This window comes from Plecotus auritus (assembly GCF_963455305.1).
Source record: "Plecotus auritus genome assembly, chromosome: 5".
Lineage (NCBI taxonomy): Eukaryota > Metazoa > Chordata > Mammalia > Chiroptera > Vespertilionidae > Plecotus > Plecotus auritus.
In genome coordinates this window covers 2,986,818-3,005,608 of record NC_137776.1, presented here as the reverse complement: position 1 = coordinate 3,005,608, position 18,791 = coordinate 2,986,818, and the positions used below count along the sequence as shown (strand labels likewise).

Here is an 18,791-nt window from a genome sequence, read left to right as displayed (position 1 = left end):
TCTCTGGGCAAAGACACCATGTGGTCCCCAGCCACAGAGGACCCCCTCTCCGTGACACCTCGAACAAGGCCCTCCGTGTGGAGATGGTCGGGGCGGCCGCCACACTTCTCAGCCACACTGTTGTACCTGATGGTCACGAGCCAGGTTTTTCCTTTTAAATAAAATGTGTTGAAGGGGCCCTGGCCGGTGTGGCTCAGTGGATAGAGCGTCAGCCTGAGGACTGAAGGGTCCCGGTTTTGATTCCAGTCAAGGGCTTGTACCTTGGTTGCAGGCACATCCCCAGTAGGGGGTGTGCAGGAGGCAGCTGATCGATGTTTCTCTCTCATCGATGTTTCTATCCTCTCCCTTTCCTCTCTGTAAGAAATCAATAAAATATATTAAAAAAACGTGTTGGAGGGATACATTTCAGGTGTTGGAGGTCTCGTGCATTTGCAGCAGTGATCATTGGGTGCCTCCAGGCATTACCGTGAGCGGTACCCGGGGGGCCACGCTGACTTGGCCTCTCCTCTGCGGGCAACGTCCCAGTTTAACCGTATTTAGAGCACGAGATGCGGGTACCGACCATGCCGCCGGCCAGCTGCTCTGCTCTGGTCGTGTCAGCACAGGCCTCCCCTTCCAGAAACTTGTACTCATCTGTTGAGACCGGAATCTGGCCTGGTTTAACCCCAGGAGACAGGCTGAGGGCGATCTATAAGTGTCAACATCAAGAACCCCCGTTAAAAAAGATGACACATGCCAAAACCGGTTTGGCTCAGTGGATAGAGCGTCGGCCTGCGGACTGAAGGGTCCCAGGTTCGATTCCGGTCAAGGGCACGTAACTTGGTTGCGGGCACATCCCCATTGGGGGGTGTGCAAGAGGCAGCTGATCGATGTTTCTCTCTCATCGATGTTTCTGACTATCTATCCCTCTTCCTTCCTCTCTGTAAAAAATCAATAAAATATATTTAAAAAAAATATTCTCCTTAATTTAAAAAAAAAAAAAAAGATGACGCAACCATGTTACGTGCATTTTACCACAATTAACAATAAAAGACTTAGCCCTGGCTGGTGTGGCTCAGTGGATAGAGTGTCGGCCTGCGGACTGAAGGGTCCCAACTTTGATTCCGGTCAAGGGCACAGGCCCGGGTTGTGGGCTCCATCCCCAGTGGGGGGCGCGCAGGAGACAGCCGGTCAATGATTCTCAGCATTGATGTTTCTATCTCTCCCTCTCCCTTCCTCTCTGAAATCAATACATATATAACAACAAAATAAAACTTTTTTAAAAAGTTGCTCAGGAATCCGTTCACACCAAGATGCATTTATTAGCCTTCTGGAGGCTCGAAGGTCACTTTCTGAACGTGTTTCCCAAGTTCGCTCAACAAGACTATCCTCGGTCTTGACACTTGGATGACATCCGACGACGTGGCCGATGCAAAGGAGAAGACGTTGTGAGACACGGTGGACTTTTTGGGCGTTTTGAAGAGCCCTATGAAGTTCGTGACGGGAGGCAATAACGTCAAAGAATCTCGTGGCAGCATTTTCGGCTTTAACTTCCTTCGGTGTTCTCTCCCTGGAAAGCAGAGCCACCGTTACAGGGACTCCGCACCCCTTTCGTTCTGTACCCTCCTCTTCCTCCCCGCCCCCACCACGGAGAGCAGAGCAGCAGCTCCGGCTTCTGGGCACAGGCAAACGTCGGGGCAGCCACATACATGGAGGCCCACTTTCTCCTGTGCCGAGTTGGCACGCATCAGAGAACAAATGTCACCTGTCTTAAGTGTGCTTTTGCGGAAGAAGGGATATTTTAGCCCCAAAAGAGAGGGGAAAAGGCGTTCCCTCCAAGGGCGGGCCTTCCCATTGAATGACACGACCTGATCACAAACTTGCTCCGCGGCCCATCTTTTGGCTCATGTTACCGCACCCCCCGCAAAAGCTTCATCGGACCGTGACTGGCACACAGGCCGTTTGGAAGTCAATACTGAAGTACAGAAGGAAGGAGACCGACTAGGGAGCTGTGCCAGCACCAGACACCCTCTCACCCACGATGGTCAGACATGCCGCCTGCCACACGTCCGCATCTCACTCCCCTCAGAGTCCATGAGGCTCTTTCCTCCTCCTTTTTTTTAAAAATATATTTTATTGATTTTTTACAGAGAGGAAGGGAGAGGGATAGAGAGTTAGGAACATCGATGAGAGAGAAACATCGATCAGCTGCCTCCTGCACACCTCCCACTGGGGATGTGCCCGCAACCAAGGTACATGCCCTTGACCGGAATCGAACCCGGGACCCTTCAGTCCGCAGGCCGACGCTCTATCCACTGAGCCAAACTGGTTTCGGCTCCTCCTCCTTTTGTTCGCTCTCCCACCCCCTCCCTTCCCGTCTGTGACGGGGCACACGGACCTCTGAGTGGCCCGGCCTTGCCTTTCCTATGGGGCGCGCTGCCAGGCCAGACGGAAGCTGGTTGCCCACCAAGCACACACGGGCAAGCACCAAGCCGAAACGTGAAACCAGCAAGTCCTTTCCCCTCTCACCTAAGGGGCACAGATGGGCACCACGACCAGGTCTGCCCTTGGATCTCAAGGGCCCCGGCCCGCTCGGTGTGAACCGGCACGGAGTCTAAGGAGACGGCCGTCTGTGCCCAGAGCTCACTGGACGGCTGCACGGGGCACAGGACGACAGCACGGCGTGGCTTCGGTCACACTTCCTGGCACATGCTGTGCCAGTAACGACGTGGCCCTGTGCGGGGCGTGTGAGGACGGGCGAAGGGAGAGGAGCGTCTGCCATCGGTGTGGGGAAGGGAGGCCTTAAAGCAGCCGTGGGCAAACTACGGCCCGCGGGCCGGATCCGGCTGTTCTATCCGGTTCTCTTGCTCTCCCCTCCGCTCCTTTACTTTGAATTTATATTAGTTCACACAAACACTCCATCCGTGCTTTTGTTCCGGCCCTCCGGTCCAGTTTAAGAACCCATTGTGGCCCTCAAGTCAAAAAGTTTGCCCACCCTGCCTTAAAGTGTAAGCTGGCCTGCGTGGCTCGGGTTGAGCATTGACCTATATGAGCCAGGACGTTACGGTTCGATTCCCGGTCAAGGGCACATACCGGGGGGTTGGGGCTGATCCCCCGTGTAGGGCCTGCAAGAGGCAGCCAGTCAGTGATTCTCTCTCATCATGGATGTTTCTAGCTCCCTCTCCCTCTCCCTTCCTCTCTGACATCAATAAAAATATGTTTTAAAAAAAGAAATGTGGCCCTGACCGGTTTGGCTCAGTGGATAGAGCGTCGGTCTGCGGACTGAAAGGTCTCAGGTTCGATTCCAGTCAAGGGCATGTACCTTGGTTGCGGGCACATCCCCAATAGGAGGTGTGCAGGGGGCAGCTGATCGATGTTTCTCTCTCATCGATGTTTCTAACTCTCTATCCCTATCTCTTCCTCTCTGTAAAAAATCAATAAAATGTATTTAAAAAAAAAAAAAAAGAAAGAAAGAAATGTGTAACGTTGGCTTATACGTGGGGAGCTATGTTAGGTGCACAGCATTCCAAAAGCAAACGCTTGCAGGTCGCCCCTTCCGTAGCCCCCACATTGAGAATTATCCGGGGAACACAGGGTTACAGGGTGTCAGGGCCAGAAGGCACCTGGGCGAGAAAAGGAGAATCAGTTACCTTTTTTGAAGACGGGATTTATGCATGGTCCCCCGTTTTTCTCCAGGCTGCAAGGGAAAACACGGTTACCAAACTGGAAACATACAAAGAGGTTGTACACGCACGAGGCGTGCTCCGCGCCTGGTGGTCGAATGACTCGGGTTACCTGTAGGTGTTTCTATTCATGGGTTCGTTTACTCACTCCAAACGCGGGGAACACTGAATCTGCTGGGAGGGATCAAGGAAAGCTTCACGGGAGAAAAACCACTTCGTCTGGGTTTTGAAGAAAGTGGGTCTTCAGATGGGTGAGGGGGGGAGTGCCCCAGGCAGAAGGGAGGGGGGGTGAGAGATCAAAGTGCCATAAAATGGCAAGGCGGGCAGAGGCACTACCTAGTCCGGTGTGCTTCGAAGTAAAGGTATCTGGAGTCTTGCTAGGACAGCCGTGGGCAAACTACGGCCCGCGGGCCGGATCCGGCCCGTTCGGCTGTTCTGTCCGGCCCGCGGAGCCGAAAGAGCAGAGGGTTCTCTTGCTCTCCCCTCCGCTCCTTCACCAGCAGCAGTGTTCACATGGCAACGTCGGGAAACACGGCCGCAGCTCCTTCTTCTGAGTGGGCGGATTTATATCCCCATTCAGTAGAAGGAACAACCTCTCCATCTTCCAGAGGCTCCTTGGAATGCCCGCGGACCGTCCCCCGACATCACCCTGGGAATGCGTAGACTCGTTACCGTGGTGATGGAGGGAGACACGCCCCTGGAGAGCACAGGATCAGAGCATTAGCTAAAAAGGAGACCAACAACACTGTTCCCACTGAAGTCTATGTTTTAAAGACCAAAAACCTTCCAACCCAGTCTACATTGCCATCTACATCTACGTCCCGGGCATCATTTGGAAGTTGCACTAAAGAAAATATTTAATTTACTGTTTACACATTTTGTTCTTTTCTATTTGTTTTAGTTTTAAATTATTTTATTATATTTAAGTTTAATTTGAAAGGCTTTTGTACCTTTCCTTTGTTAGGCAATTTTATTTTGCCTTTGCCATCTTCAATATAAGGTATGTTATTGTGCTATGATTTCTCCATTTTTTGAAGTTTCAAATTATAATAATTAGTGTTTACATTCTTCTTGTTAAAATGTTTGAAATGAATAAAACTATTGAAATAATAATAATAAAAAGACCGTACCCTTTTATGTAATGATGTTTACTTTGAATTTATATTAGTTCACACAAACACTTCATCCCTGCTTTTGTTCCGGCCCTCCGGTCCAGTTTAAGAACCCATTGTGGCCCTCGAGTCAAAAAGTTTGCCCACCCCTCTGCTAGGAGATGAGGGGGGAGAACAAAGATCAGGTCGGTTTGTGTATTAAGAAGGAGAAAATTCAGCCGGGCTGGTGGCTCAGTGTTTGAGCTGGATCCCCAGCAGGGGTGTGCAGGAGGCAGCTGATGGATGTTTCTCTCTCATTGATGTTTCTGTCTCTCTCTACCTTGCCCTTCCTCTCTGACAAATCAATAGAATGTGTTTTTAAAAGAATGATAACATGTCAACTTTAAAGTAATGGGGTACCGGTGTACCTAAGTTAATGTGTGTGTGTGTGGTGTGGCGGGGGGGGGGGGGGGAGGTGTTGTGGCTTTAAAAAAAAAGTATTATTTTAATCATCATCCTGTACATATAACCTATAAATGTGGCATTGCAAAAATGGCCTGGTGGTGGAATGTAAGTGTTGATTAAAGTTAAGACATGAGAGTTGTCCGAATGCATCGCTCCTGATTAATCCGATGAGGGACATGCGCTGTTGCCTACTTTCATGAGGCGACGTCATGGCTCCTGGTAATGATGAGACCAGCTAGCCTCAGTCTGTTATTTTCATGGAGGGTCCGTAAACAATGTCTCCCTCCACACCTCAAAACGTATGCATCCACGGGCTAGCTTCTACTATCCTGTTCCGGGTGTGGATGGGGGCATGGGAACAGAGAAGAGGCAGGGGTCCTCACACTTTTTAAACAGGGGCCAGCTCCCTGTCCCTCAGACCGTGGGAGGGCCGGACTATAGTTTAAAAAAAAACTATGGCCGAAACCGGTTTGGCCCAGTGGATAGAGCGTCTGCCTGCGGACTGAAGGGTCCCGGGTTCGATTCCAGTCAAGGGCATGTACCTTGGTTGCGGGCACATCCCCAGTGGGAGGTGTGCAGGAGGCAGCTGATCGATGTTTCTCTCTCATCGATGTTTCTAGCTCTCTATCCCTCTCTCTTCCTCTCTGTAAAATATCAATAAAATATATATAAAACAAAACAAAACAAAAAAACTATGAACAAATTCCTATGCGCACTGCGGGCCCGGGACGCATCGGCTGCTAAGCAGGACAGGCAGCGGCCCCCGGCGGGCCAGATCCATGTCCTCGGCGGGCCGCATGTGGCCCGCGGGCCATAGTTTGAGGACCCCTGAGTAGACACTCAAAAAAAAAAAAAAAAAAAAGCTGTTGTGATCCCAACCACGATCGATCTACCCTCTGTCCCCAGTAGTGGCATTAAGGGACATTTTGTGGAAGGACATGTTTATCATCCCAATGTTCCCAGGGTTGTTTCAGGGATCTTTTAATGCCTCTCCCACCCTTTTATGTAAACCACACTCCTCTTCAGGGTTGTTATGAACAATAAAGGGAGTAGTCCGTGTAAATGCTCTACGCAGAGTGCACAGCACTGTTTGTTATGGCGGCAATTGTTACCTGCTCACCAGTGTCACCGTTCTTACAAGTGGACCGACGTTTTATAATCCTGCAAGTTGAGTGTTTGCAACTATAGGCGGTGCCATTCGCCTCACAGTCATCTTAGATTTGTGTAGTTACTACCACAATTTCCCAGCAGATGGCAGTCAAGTGCCCTGAGTTAGGGGTATTTTTTTTTTTTTTTCTTTCTTTCTAATTCCCAAAAGTTGCCTTATGGACTACGGGAGGGAGTGACTATTAAACAGTACTTCCATCATTTATCCTCAATTATTTTCAACCAGTAAATATTACTTTCTCACATCGTCCATGGCCATTTAGAGTTCCCTGGCTGTTGAGATAAAATGAGGTAAAGCATTCTAGGTGTTCGGTGTTTCAAAGCATCCAAGTTAATGTGACTCTGAGGAGGCCCTCGGTTTCCTCTAGACTTAACCTTGACGTTCAGAGCCACGTTGGACCCTCCTCTCCGCTGTGGTTGCGAAGGGAGTAACACATCCTGGGAAGACGGTTTGCCGCAGGTGAGCAGGGCTGCCTGCCGAGGAGACTTGCCCTTCAGCTCGTTCACCGAAGGAAACGCGCCTGGTGCCAGGGGCCTCTCCTCGCTCTTCCAGAAACGCAGGTGCACGGTGAGACCCCCGCACGGATGCCCAGTCCTCGGAATAGATACCCGGCAGCCTTGGGCATGACTCCGACCACCGGGTCTGATGTGCCCTCGCTCTGGATCATTCCCGAAGTCCGATTGGCTGCCAAGTTCCTGGTGGTGGTCCTCAGAACTCTCAACTGTACCCCCAGTCCACCCCAAAATGGCTTCCTGGCTCAGCCCTGGAGGCAACCAGGCTCCCCAAAACTTTTCTGAAATGTGAATCACCCTGGCCGGGCAGGATCCCCAAGATCCGGTTGCATTCCTGTCTGCGCCCGCGGCTGCTAAGTGAGAAGTAAAAGGCTTTGGCGGTGGACGTTTCCAGTGAACTTGTCCTTGGGTAGATTCGTAGCAAGGAGAGTTCCCTGCTCTGACCTTCCGTACACGTCTGTGAAAGTTCCTCTATCAATCATTTCACTCCTGCCACTCCAGCGATGCCCCCCATACCTTAAGGAAGGGAGTCCCACTCCAGCGATGCCCCCCATACCTTAAGGGAGGGAGTCCCACTCCAGCGACGCCCCCCATACCTTAAGGGAGGGAGTCCCACTCCAGCGATGCCCCCCGTACCTTAAGGGAGGGAGTCCCACTCCAGCGACGCCCCCCATACCTTAAGGAAGGGAGTCCCACTCCAGCGATGCCCCCCATACCTTAAGGAAGGGAGTCCCACTCCAGCGATGCCCCCCATACCTTAAGGGAGGGAGTCCCACTCCAGCGACGCCCCCCATACCTTAAGGAAGGGAGTCCCACTCCAGCGATGCCCCCCATACCTTAAGGGAAGGGAGTCCCACTCCAGCGACGCCCCCCATACCTTAAGGAAGGGAGTCCCACTCCAGCGATGCCCCCCATACCTTAAGGGAGGGAGTCCCACTCCAGCGATGCCCCCCATACCTTAAGGGAGGGAGTCCCACTCCAGCGATGCCCCCCATACCTTAAGGAAGGGAGTCCCACTCCAGCGACGCCCCCCCGTACCTTAAGGGAGGGAGTCCCACTCCAGCGACGCCCCCCGTACCTTAAGGAAGGGAGTCCCACTCTCTGCTGCATTCTAAACTCCTTTAAGAACGCCGGGTTAATGCTGGCGTCCCGGCTGATGCTGTTGATTAAGCGGAGGAACTGGTTCGGCTTATTCCTGCACTCCCTGAGCAGGATGCGGAAAGCGTTGGCGTTGTAGGTTAGGTAGCCGAGCGCGCAGGAGCAAGCTGTGCGCACCTGCAGGAGGAGAGACAGAGACAGGAACATCCGTGACGACAGAGAATCACGGATCCGCTGCCTCCTGCGCGCCCCCCACTGGGGATGGAGCCCGCAACCCGGGCCTGTGCCCTTGACCGGAACTGAACCCGGGACCCTTCAGTCTGCAGGCTGACGCTCTATCCACTGGGTCACACCAGCTAGGGCTCACAGCCATGTTTTTATTATTTTTTAAAATAGTTATTTCTTGTTGAAAGTATTACATATGTCCCCTTTTTTTCTCCCATTGACCCCCTCCAGCCCCCCCGCCCCCGCCCCCGGCCCTCGCTGCCCCATTGTCTGGGTCCAGAGTCACGGCCAGGCTTTGAGAGGGGTGTCAGCTGCCATTGACTTCTAGTTGCTCTCAGTCCTGCCTGCGTTTTAGAATCACCGGGAGGTTTTGGCCTTTGTTTTAAGCCCATCAGTGGAACGGGCCTGTGTGTTGTTCAGGTGCCACCGAGGGTTCTAACGTGCAGCAGAGGCAGGGCCCTGGGGGCTGAGCTACGGCAGGGCCCACCTGGGTAGCTGTGAACAGTCCTCGAACTGGGGTCCACCCCCAAAAACAGATTTTATTATATTGGGGTACAGCCTAGACCAGGGGTCCTCAGACTTTTTAAACAGGGGCCAGTTCACTGTCCCTCAGACCGTGGGAGGGCCAGACTATAGTTTAAAAAAACAACTATGAACAAATTCCTATGCGCACTGCGGGCCCGGGACGCGTCGGCTGCTAAGCAGGACAGGCAGCGGCCCCCGGCGGGCCGGATCCATGTCCTCGGCGGGCCGCATGTGGCCCACGGGCCGTCGTTTGAGGACGCCTGCTAGACATTACGATTTTTCAAAACTGCTTCGGTGATTGTCAGAGGAAACCAGGTGGAGCCTGTCGCATAAAAGCAGGTTAAACTCAGTGCGCTCGGGCCCTGGCCAGTTCGGCTGTGTGGCTGGGGCACGGGCCTGCGGACTGAAGGGTCACGGCTTTGCTTCTGGTCAAGGGCGCATACCTCGGTGGCAGGCTCCATCCCATTGTGGAGGCAACCAATCGATGTGTGTCTCTCACATGGATGTTTCTCTCTCAGTCTCTCCCCCTCCCTTCCACTCTCTCTAAAAAACCAATAGGAACGAATAGCCTCTGGTGAGGATTAACAACTAATAATAATAATAATAATAATAATAATAATGTGCTCGGGAAAGCAACTACATTTTCCTTTGGCAAAGACAAGCAAGAACAAGCATGAGGCCACAGGACACAGGAGAAGTCCTTTCCTGGAAGGAAGTAGTACCCTCGGCCTGTGACCTTGAGATAATCAGGCTATTTGTTCATATGATTCATTAACGTGTACGGCTGGGCAGTCCTTAGGAAAATCTGCCAGTGGTGGCATAAGAAATGTCACGGAGTATGCCAAAACCGGTGTGGCTCAGTGGATAGAGTGTCGGCCTGCGGACTGAAGAGTCCCAGGTTCGATTCCGGTCAAGGGCATGTACCTTGGTTGCGGGCACATCCCCAGTGGGGGGTGTGCAGGAGGCAGCTGATCGATGTTTCTCTCTCATCGATGTTTCTAACTCTCTATCCCTCTCCCTTCCTCTCTGTAAAAAATCAATAAAATATATTTTAAAAAAAAGTCACGGAGTAAACAAATCGGCCCTTGCTGGGTACCAGAAGCTGACACACTGGGCTTGCCATTGGCATCGGGCTGCCGGAAACGCCCGTGCATCTTCCACGCCTGGACAGTGGTTCTCAGTACGTGGTCCCCGGAACGGTCGCTTCAGCTTGTGGGAACTTGTTAGAAAAAAATGCACATCTTGGGGCCTGCACAGAGGTATTAGATGGGAAACTCTGGGAGTGGAGCCCAGCCATATGGTGTAACAGCTTCCAGTACACCCCAATGTTGGAGAAACACTGCCTTCGACCTTGGCGGGGCAGCGTAGGGGAACACTCAGAGGCAAACCACTACTGGCAGCCTGGCCTTCCTCACACATCCATCCTCATCTCGAACCCTGCTTGGCAGATGAGGAAGACTGTCCAATGGATTCCACTTTCATTCGTTCCAGATAGTCAGAAAATGACAGTGACGTCCTAAAATGTTGCGAGATACTGTGTGAATATTTTAATTACAAGTTTCGATATCATCAGTGTACTCATTTGTACACTGAATCTTAAATATCAGAGATAAAACAAGTTTTCCCATTTTGTGGGAACGGGAATTACGGGTGGCGGGTATAGTTCTAGGGAAACCATCTCAGGTTGTGTTAGGAACACACACTGTTCTGTAACTCCGTCAACCTGTGGGGAAAGCAGCCCACAGAGATGAGAGAGAGGCAAATTATAGCACTAGAACATTCAGGTTTAGAATTACTTTTTGCTTTTTAATATATTTTTACTGATATCAGAAAGGAAGGGAGAGAAAGATAGAAGCATCAATGATGAGAGCGAATCATTGGTCGGCTGCCTCCTGCACGCCCCACACTGGGGATGGAGCCCGCAACCTGGGTGACCAGGAATCGAACCGTGACCTCCTGGTTCAGAGGTCGATGCTCACACGGAGCCATGCTGGCTGGGCTGACATTGCTTTTGATCTTACCTCTTCTTTTCCGGAGTACAGATGGTAGCAGAGCCGTTGGACTGTCCTTACGGTGGTGAACGCCTCCGGGATCCCAGCTCTGGAGTGAGCCAGGCTGGCGATTAAGTTCCCTACAAATTAAACGAGAAAAAGGCGTTGTGCTACTGATAAACGGTGTGCTTTTGGTTATTTGCACAAAGTATTTAAAACGTTTGAGCCATAAGACATGTCTGTTAATGAAGGAGTGCTGAGGAAAAGTCTATTTAGAATAAATCTCCCCCCAAATTAGGGTCTGGGTTTCTGTCACCAACAGGACAAGTGAAGCAGGTTACGTAAGAGAGGGGACATCTGAACGTCCGAGGGTTTCTTCCCAGGACAGCAAGTCGAGGCTCCTTTGCTGCCTTCGAGTGGCCCCTTTCAGCAAAAGCGCAAATACCTTGTTTGTTTGTTTGTTTGTTTGTTTATTTATTTTATTTTATTTTTTTGGCAGTAGTTCCTCCATAGAGCTGTTATTCTGCTACTGTTTCCTGTCCTGTTGGGAGTGATATAGGAAGTCAATGACTACTTATTGATCATCTGGGGAGTTGGATCTGGACTCGATACAGCCACATGGTTAGCATGGTGTCAAGAACGCTCTTGGGCCATCTTGTCTCGCTATACTACAGATCAACGTAGGGAACCCTTCCCTGTTAGCGAAACACGTGCCATTGGTCAAAAGGAAGCCAGACACGGGTGTGTCAGTACACATCTGTCGCTGCCATAGGCCAGTGTGTACATTCTCTTGTTGGCAGCTCAGAGTTGAATTCTCATTTAGTATTCTGGAAAAAAGAATGAAGGGTTTGAAAAAGTAGTTAAGTCAAAAAGGCCGTGTTCAGAGTTCCTGCCCGTCTTTGGGGTGCAGCATAGACCGGCACTTCCCCCTGTGGACCCGGGCTTCCAGCTGAGTGACAGAGAGTCGGGGTGATTTCTTTACTCTTGCTCAGCTTACAAAAACATGGTTGTGTAACTAGTTTTACGCGGCTACAAGTAGATGCTAGTTACTTCTTACCTGTCAAGACAATCGTGGTGGACTGCAGTGAATACAGACTATCAATCAGAATGGTAACTCCTCTTAAATACAAAGTGATATGGTCCACATCTATAATGACTTTAGCTAATATAATAATCTACAAACAAAACAGAAGCGAAGAATCATTGAGCATCTTCTACGCAGCCTCGTTGATTAAGCTTTTACTGATGCATTGATTGATTGATTTGGTAATCTTAGGAAGGGAAGAGGAGTAATTTGGTATGATTGACTAGAAGAGAAGCAAAAAAAAAAAGCGGGGGGCGGGGGCAAGGGAGAGAAGCAAGAGGCAGGAGTAGGAGTCAGAGTACTTGCCCCTATCTGGTCATGTTAGTGACCATGGTAGGCCATAGTATGCTTTCTACAGTGTTTGTAACTTTTACATCCTTGAAGTAGGGTTCATATGGAAAACTTCTCGCCCTAGCCGGTTTGGCTCAGTAGAGAGAGCATCAGCCTGGGAACTGAAGGGTCCTGGGTTTGATTCTGGTCAAGGGCGTGCACCTTGGTTGCAGGCTAGATCTCTGGCTCCAGTTGGGACTTGTGCAGAAGGCAACCAATCAATGTGTCCCTCACACATTGATATCTCTCTCTCTCTCTCTCTCTCTCTCTCTCTCTCTCTCTCTGTCTCTCCCCTCCCTTCCACTATCTCTAAAAAAATTCAGTGGAAAAATATCCTTGGGTGAGGATTAACAATCAATCAATCAATCAATCAATCAATAAATAAATAACTTTAAAAAAAGAAAAGAAAATACTTCTCCTAAAAATCGTAGGGGAAGAAAGAAGAGGGAGAATAAGACAGAAGAACCCAGATACATCCAGCTGTCACGGGTTGAAGCATCAGTGTGGTCAGCGAAAGATTTTGCAGTAGGACTCGTGTTAAATACCACGTTTCACTACCTGTTTCCTTATCATATACAGGTGACGAAAATACCTCTCCCTGCCTATCCACCCAACCATCTGATGTTTTACATCCGATGATGTATAAAGGCAAAACTTCCATTCTAACTTGTAAAGTTCCATATAACTGAAGAAATCCTCATAGATAGTGTGTGTCTGTGTGTGTGTGTGTGTGTGTGTGTTTAATGATGTGAAAGGGGCTGGTGTGAAAACTACTGTGAATTTTACAAACCAGAAAACATTTTTCCAGATCCAAACGTTTTTCTAATGTTCAAGTTTTCACTGAAACGACACCCATGGAAATGTAAACCTCCAATGTCACACCTGAAACGCTGCCATCGCCTTCTCCGTTTCAATGGTTGATTCAAGAAAAGGTTCAAAGATGGAGAGGGTCATTATTCCTTTTTCCAATATTAAATATTGTTGAAAGAGATCATTGAAGGCAAAAAGGGTTAATGCATAGCCTGCTCTTAAGCGGATGTCCTAGAAACAGGAGAGACATGCATTACCTTTAACCACTTCACTTACCATGTTATCACGGTCAGAGGGTTTTATTCTTGCCTGTTATAATATACTAGAGGCCTGGTGCACGAAATTCGTGCATAGGGGTGTGTGTCCCTCAGCCCAGCCTGCAATCTGGGACCCCTCGAGGGATGTCCGACTGCCCATTTAGGCCCAATCGCTAAACGGGCAGTCGGACATCCCTCTCACAATCCAGGACTGCTGGCTCCCAACTGCTCGCCTGCCTGCCTTCCTGATTGCCCCTAACCGCTTCTGCCTGCCAGCCTGATAACCCCCTAACCACTCCCCTGCCAGCCTGATTGATGCCTAACTACTCCCATGCCAGCCTGATTGCCCCTAACTGCCCTCCCCTGCAGGCCTGGTCCCCCCCCAATTGCTCTCCCCTGCAGGCCTGGGTCCCTCCCAACTGCCCTTCCCTGCAGGCCTGGTCACCCCCAACTTCTCTCCTCTGCCGGCCTGGTAACCCCTAACTGCCCTCCCCTGCAGGCCTGGTCCCTCCCAACTGCCCTCCCCTGCTGGCCATCTTGTGGCGGCCAGCTTGTATCCACATAGGGGCAGCGATCTTGTGTGTTCGAGTGATGGTCAATTTGCATATTACTCTTTTATTAGGTAGGATAGAGGCTGCGGGCTGGCTGGTTTGCCCTAAAGGGTGTCCTGGATCAGGGTGGGGGTTCCCTTAGGGCATGGTGTGGCCTGGGCAAGGGGCCTGTGGTGGTTTGCAGACCCAAGTGGAGGCCCTGGTATCTGGGATTTATTTATCTTCTATAATTGAAACTTTGTAGCTTTGAGTGGAGGCCTGGGCTGGCCAGGGTGGGTGGAAAGCTTGGCTTCCTCCATCGCCAGGGAAACCCAAGCCTCCCGCTTGCTCCGTGGCTGCAGCCATCTTGGTTGGGTCAATTTGCATACTCACTCCTGATTGGCTAGTGGACATGGCTTGAGGGTGTAGTGGAGGTATGGTCAATTTGCATATTACTCTTTTATTAGATAGGATTGCATTCTTACCTCTAGGAGTAAAATATGACATTGATGTATTGGTGAAAATAGATAATAGTTACTCCAGGATGTTATTAAACAGAAAAAATAGAGAATTAGGTTGTGGTATCATGTAGAAGAAAAGAGGAAAAATTAATTTTTAAAGGGAATGTTAGATTACTGGTTATGCAACTGAATATCTAAATGGTAACAGGAAACTCCATAATTTTATTTTCCCTCAACTGTTTTGTTTTAACGTATTTTATTTTCAACATTTCAAAGTGGAGTTAATAAATCAAAACTTCCCTTGTACAACAGGCTATCTATTGCATGTTAAGCATTGTGGATGATTCTCATCTCTTAAAATTAGCTCATTTGTAAAATTCTTTTGTATTGTATTCTAAGAGGGAATAAAATAAAAATGATTCACTTCTTAAAAATCACATTTTAACATTCTAGGACTAGGAAAAGAGCAAATAATAATTTTCCTTTAGAGACGGTCTGCTTGCCAAAGATGAACAAGTATGGTAGATTTTCCAGATAGGCCCAAAAGATAGAATCTTATGACTAAGTCTTATTTTTAATATTTTATTTGAACAGTATTAGAGAGAACAATTAATCTTAGTGAGTTTTCTTCTGCCACTATGAATTATCAGATAAAAATGCCATATGTACATACTGAAAAATATTTACAGATAAGATTAGATGAGTCCTGACATTTGATTTAAAAATAACATGGGGATAGTGAGTAGGTAGATAGAGGAAATAAGATTGACCCTGAGTTGTTTGAAATTTTTCATAATAAAAATCATAGACACATAAGTGGTCACCTGGCCACAGGCAAGAAGAAAGGGATTAGGTTCAGTCAAAGAATAGGGCCCAGCCTGGCTGATGTGGCCCCATGGTTGGCATTGACCTATGAACCAGGTCCTGGTTTGATTCCTGGTCAGGGCACATGCATGGGTTGTGGGCTCGAGCCCCCATGTGGGGCGTGAAGGAGGCAGCCGATCAGTGATTCTCTCTCATCATTGATGTTTCTATCTCTCTCCTTCTCCCTTCCTCTCTGAAATCAATAAAAATATTTTTTTAAGGGGATAGGGCCCTAGCCGGTTTGGCTCAGTGGATAGAGCATTGGCCTGCGAACTAAAATGTCCCAGGTTTGATTCTGGTCAAGGGCATATGCCCATGTTGTGGGCTCGATCCCCAGTAGGGGGCTTGTAGGAGGCAGCCAATCCATGATTCTCTTTCATCATTGACTAGTGACCTGGTGCATGAAATTCGTGCACGTTAAAAGGGGATTAATTAGAGGAAATAATTTAATATTGCTATTTGCCCTTTCTCCATAATAGAAGTGTCAGAGATGAAAGAAAATTAGTAAAATGTATATGAAAACCTTCCTCCTGTCAGAGTCTGGGGCTCACCACAAGACCCAGAGTCAAGTCCCCACCCACCCACATGCACCTCAAAATCGCGTGAGACCCAGACCCGGCCGCCACCCCCCTGCATTGGGCTAGATCCAGACCCAGCCAGTCCCACCCTTGCCAAGCCCTGCCGGGTGGGGGGTGCGGTCTGAGGTCCTCCGGCCTGGTGCCAGGGTGGGGGGTGGGGCCTGAAGTCCCCTGTCAAGCCCCACCTGGTAGGGGGCGTGGCCTGAGGTCCCCCAGTGTGGCACTGGGGTCGGGGGAGCAACCTGAGGTCCCCTAGCCCAGCACCAGGATGGAAAGCACAACTTGAGGTCCCCTGTCAAGCCGCGCCAGGTGGGGAGCATGGCCTGAGGTACCCTGTCAAACCCCACCAAGTGAGGGGCATGGCCTGAGGTCCCCCGGCCTGGTGCCAAGGCAGGAGGCACCGCCTGAGGCCTCCTGTCAAGCCCCACGGGGGTGGGGGAGGGCGTAGCCTCAGGTCCCTGCTGATTGCTCGTTAAGGCTCCTTAAGGGAACTTGGCCTCAGCTGTGGGTGCAGCCATCTTTGTGATGGAGTGATGGTCAATTAGCATATTCCCTCTTTATTACATAGGATGTTTCTATCTCTCTCTCCCTCTTCCTTCCTCTCTGAAATCAATGCAAATATAAGGGGGGACAGAAGTGAAATGGGCAGGAGGAGAAAGGGGAGCAGAAGGCTGTCCCTGAGGAAGTGGGTGCTGAGACGGCAGGTGAGAGAAGAGGAGCGAGGGAGAAGGGTGGCTTTGAGAGGCAGACCTGAATGCCATCTCCTCACCCTGTTACTCTCCAGGTCATTAAAGCGAACTGCATCTCATGTGCCACAGTGAAGTCCACTTGTGTACTGAAAGAAATGATGCAGTGATGTCATTTCTCCTCTGACAGCCCTGCTTTCCCCTTCCCACATCTCTCAGAATGGCTAATATTCTGTAAAGGGATTACCTTATCGGCGGCAGTTTTCTGCCCTGATCGCGAGACGCACTGCAGGTCACAGAAGACCCGGAGTTTTCCCAGGGCGAGTGCTATTCAAAGTATGGCCCACGGGCCAGCGACAGTCCACCAAATGGTTGCAACAGAATCACAGAAGCTGAGAATAAGCATTTAAAAGACATGGCTCTTTCTTACAGTTAAATACCAGTGGGAGAACGAGGGAATAAAAAAAACCACCACTTGGTAAATGCCACCGAAATCACTGTTGATCTGTGCGTGTTAAAATTGATGAGCAAAAGTACAAGGCAAAACAGAATGTTCGCATGGCCTCAGTGTGTCTCACCTCCAGATAGGTCTTAACTATAAAGGGAAAAACAGTAACTTCATCCACACCGCTCTAACCACGTACCCCAAGTTCACCTTGCCAGTCATAGACGCATCAATGTCATGTACCTCCTGGGAAGGTGAGTGAAGAAAACCATGTCATTTTTACGGTGTCCTGGCCAAAATGCGTCGCCTCAGTTTAATCATAAGAAAACATCAGATAAGTCAAATTGAGGGGCAGTCTACGAAGCAACTGGCCTGGACTTATCAAGAATGCCCAGATCAGGAAAGACATGAAATCCTGAAACCCCAGAACTGAGCTTCACCGATCGCAGGAGACTGAAACGACGCAATGACGCGATGACGCGATGAAATGTGGAGTCCCTGGCTGGGTTCCGGGACTGAAAAAGGACTTGGTGAGAGAATAAGCAACATTTAAATCAGGCCTGCAGATCCATTCATAGTAATGTGTCCATGTTCATTTCCTGGTTGACATCAGGGAAATGGGATGAAGGATATCCCAGGACACTCAGTATGGTTTTTGCAAATTTTTGGAAAGTCTAAAGTTATTTCAAAATGTAAAGTTGTGTTTTTTTTTAACATATAATTAAATCAGTGGGGACAAGCTATTCCTTCATCACAGGGAGATTGAGAAGCACCATTCTAGAATATCGCAGAAGCCGCAGATGACCCAGGGGTGAAAGGTCATAAAGTTAGGTCAAAGATTTGATGCATTCAGGGTAGAAGAGATTTGGCGTTGTGGTTCTTTTTGGCTTGACCCAACACATAAAACTGCTACATTTCAAAAATGAAGTGTGCTAACTGTGAAAAATATGGAACAGCATCGTTCGACCAATACAAGCTAAGGACCTCCCCGAGAGATTTTACATTTCTGAAGTGGTGTGCTTGCACACAGCCACAAAGAAGACTTGGTAGTCATTTGAGGACGTTGTCTCAAAACCTTCTTCTAAATGACCCTAATATTCTGTCAGGGGATTACCTTATCCGGGTGTGATGACCCCTAATATTCTGTAAAGGGATTACCTTATCCAGGCGTGATGACCCCTAATATTCTGTAAAGGGATTACCTTATCCGGGTGTGATGACCCTAATATTCTGTAAAGGGATTACCTTATCCGGGTGTGATGACCATAATATTCTGTCAGGGGATTACCTTATCCAGGTGTGATGACCCCTAATATTCTGTAAAGGGATTACCTTATCCGGGTGTGATGACCCTAATATTCTGTAAAGGGATTACCTTATCCGGGTGTGATGACCATAATATTCTGTAAAGGGATTACCTTATCCAGGTGTGATGACCCCTAATATTCTGTAAAGGGATTACCTTATCCGGGTGTGATGACCCTAATATTCTGTAAAGGGATTACCTTATCCGGGTGTGATGACCATAATATTCTGTAAAGGGATTACCTTATCCAGGTGTGATGACCCCTAATATTCTGTAAAGGGATTACCTTATCCGGGTGTGATGACCCTAATATTCTGTAAAGGGATTACCTTATCCGGGTGTGATGACCATAATATTCTGTCAGGGGATTACCTTATCCAGGTGTGATGACCCCTAATATTCTGTAAAGGGATTACCTTATCCGGGTGTGATGACCCTAATATTCTGTAAAGGGATTACCTTATCCGGGTGTGATGACCATAATATTCTGTCAGGGGATTACCTTATCCAGGTGTGATGACCCCTAATATTCTGTAAAGGGATTACCTTATCCGGGTGTGATGACCCCTAATATTCTGTAAAGGGATTACCTTATCCAGGTGTGATGACCCCTAATATTCTGTCAGGGGGTTACCTTATCCGGGTGTGATGACCCTAATATTCTGTAAAGGGATTACTTTATCCAGGTGTGATGACCCCTAAT

The 18,791-nt window shown here is 49.1% G+C and overlaps 1 protein-coding gene across 1 annotated transcript in view; it reads right to left on the bottom strand.

The window, feature by feature from the left end:
• Positions 1–1,283: 1,283 nt before the first annotated feature.
• Positions 1,284–18,791, bottom strand: part of ANKAR (ankyrin and armadillo repeat containing) — a 53,006-nt gene continuing 35,498 nt past the window's right edge. Inside the window, exons 19-24 of the mRNA XM_080669035.1 lie at positions 13,034–13,192; positions 11,795–11,912; positions 10,768–10,877; positions 7,977–8,173; positions 3,630–3,676; positions 1,284–1,549 (exon numbers count right to left, since the gene is read on the bottom strand). Coding sequence (XP_080525161.1) covers positions 1,302–1,549; positions 3,630–3,676; positions 7,977–8,173; positions 10,768–10,877; positions 11,795–11,912; positions 13,034–13,192 — 879 coding nt within the window. The 3' untranslated portion in view covers positions 1,284–1,301. The remainder of the gene's footprint in view (positions 1,550–3,629; positions 3,677–7,976; positions 8,174–10,767; positions 10,878–11,794; positions 11,913–13,033; positions 13,193–18,791) is intronic.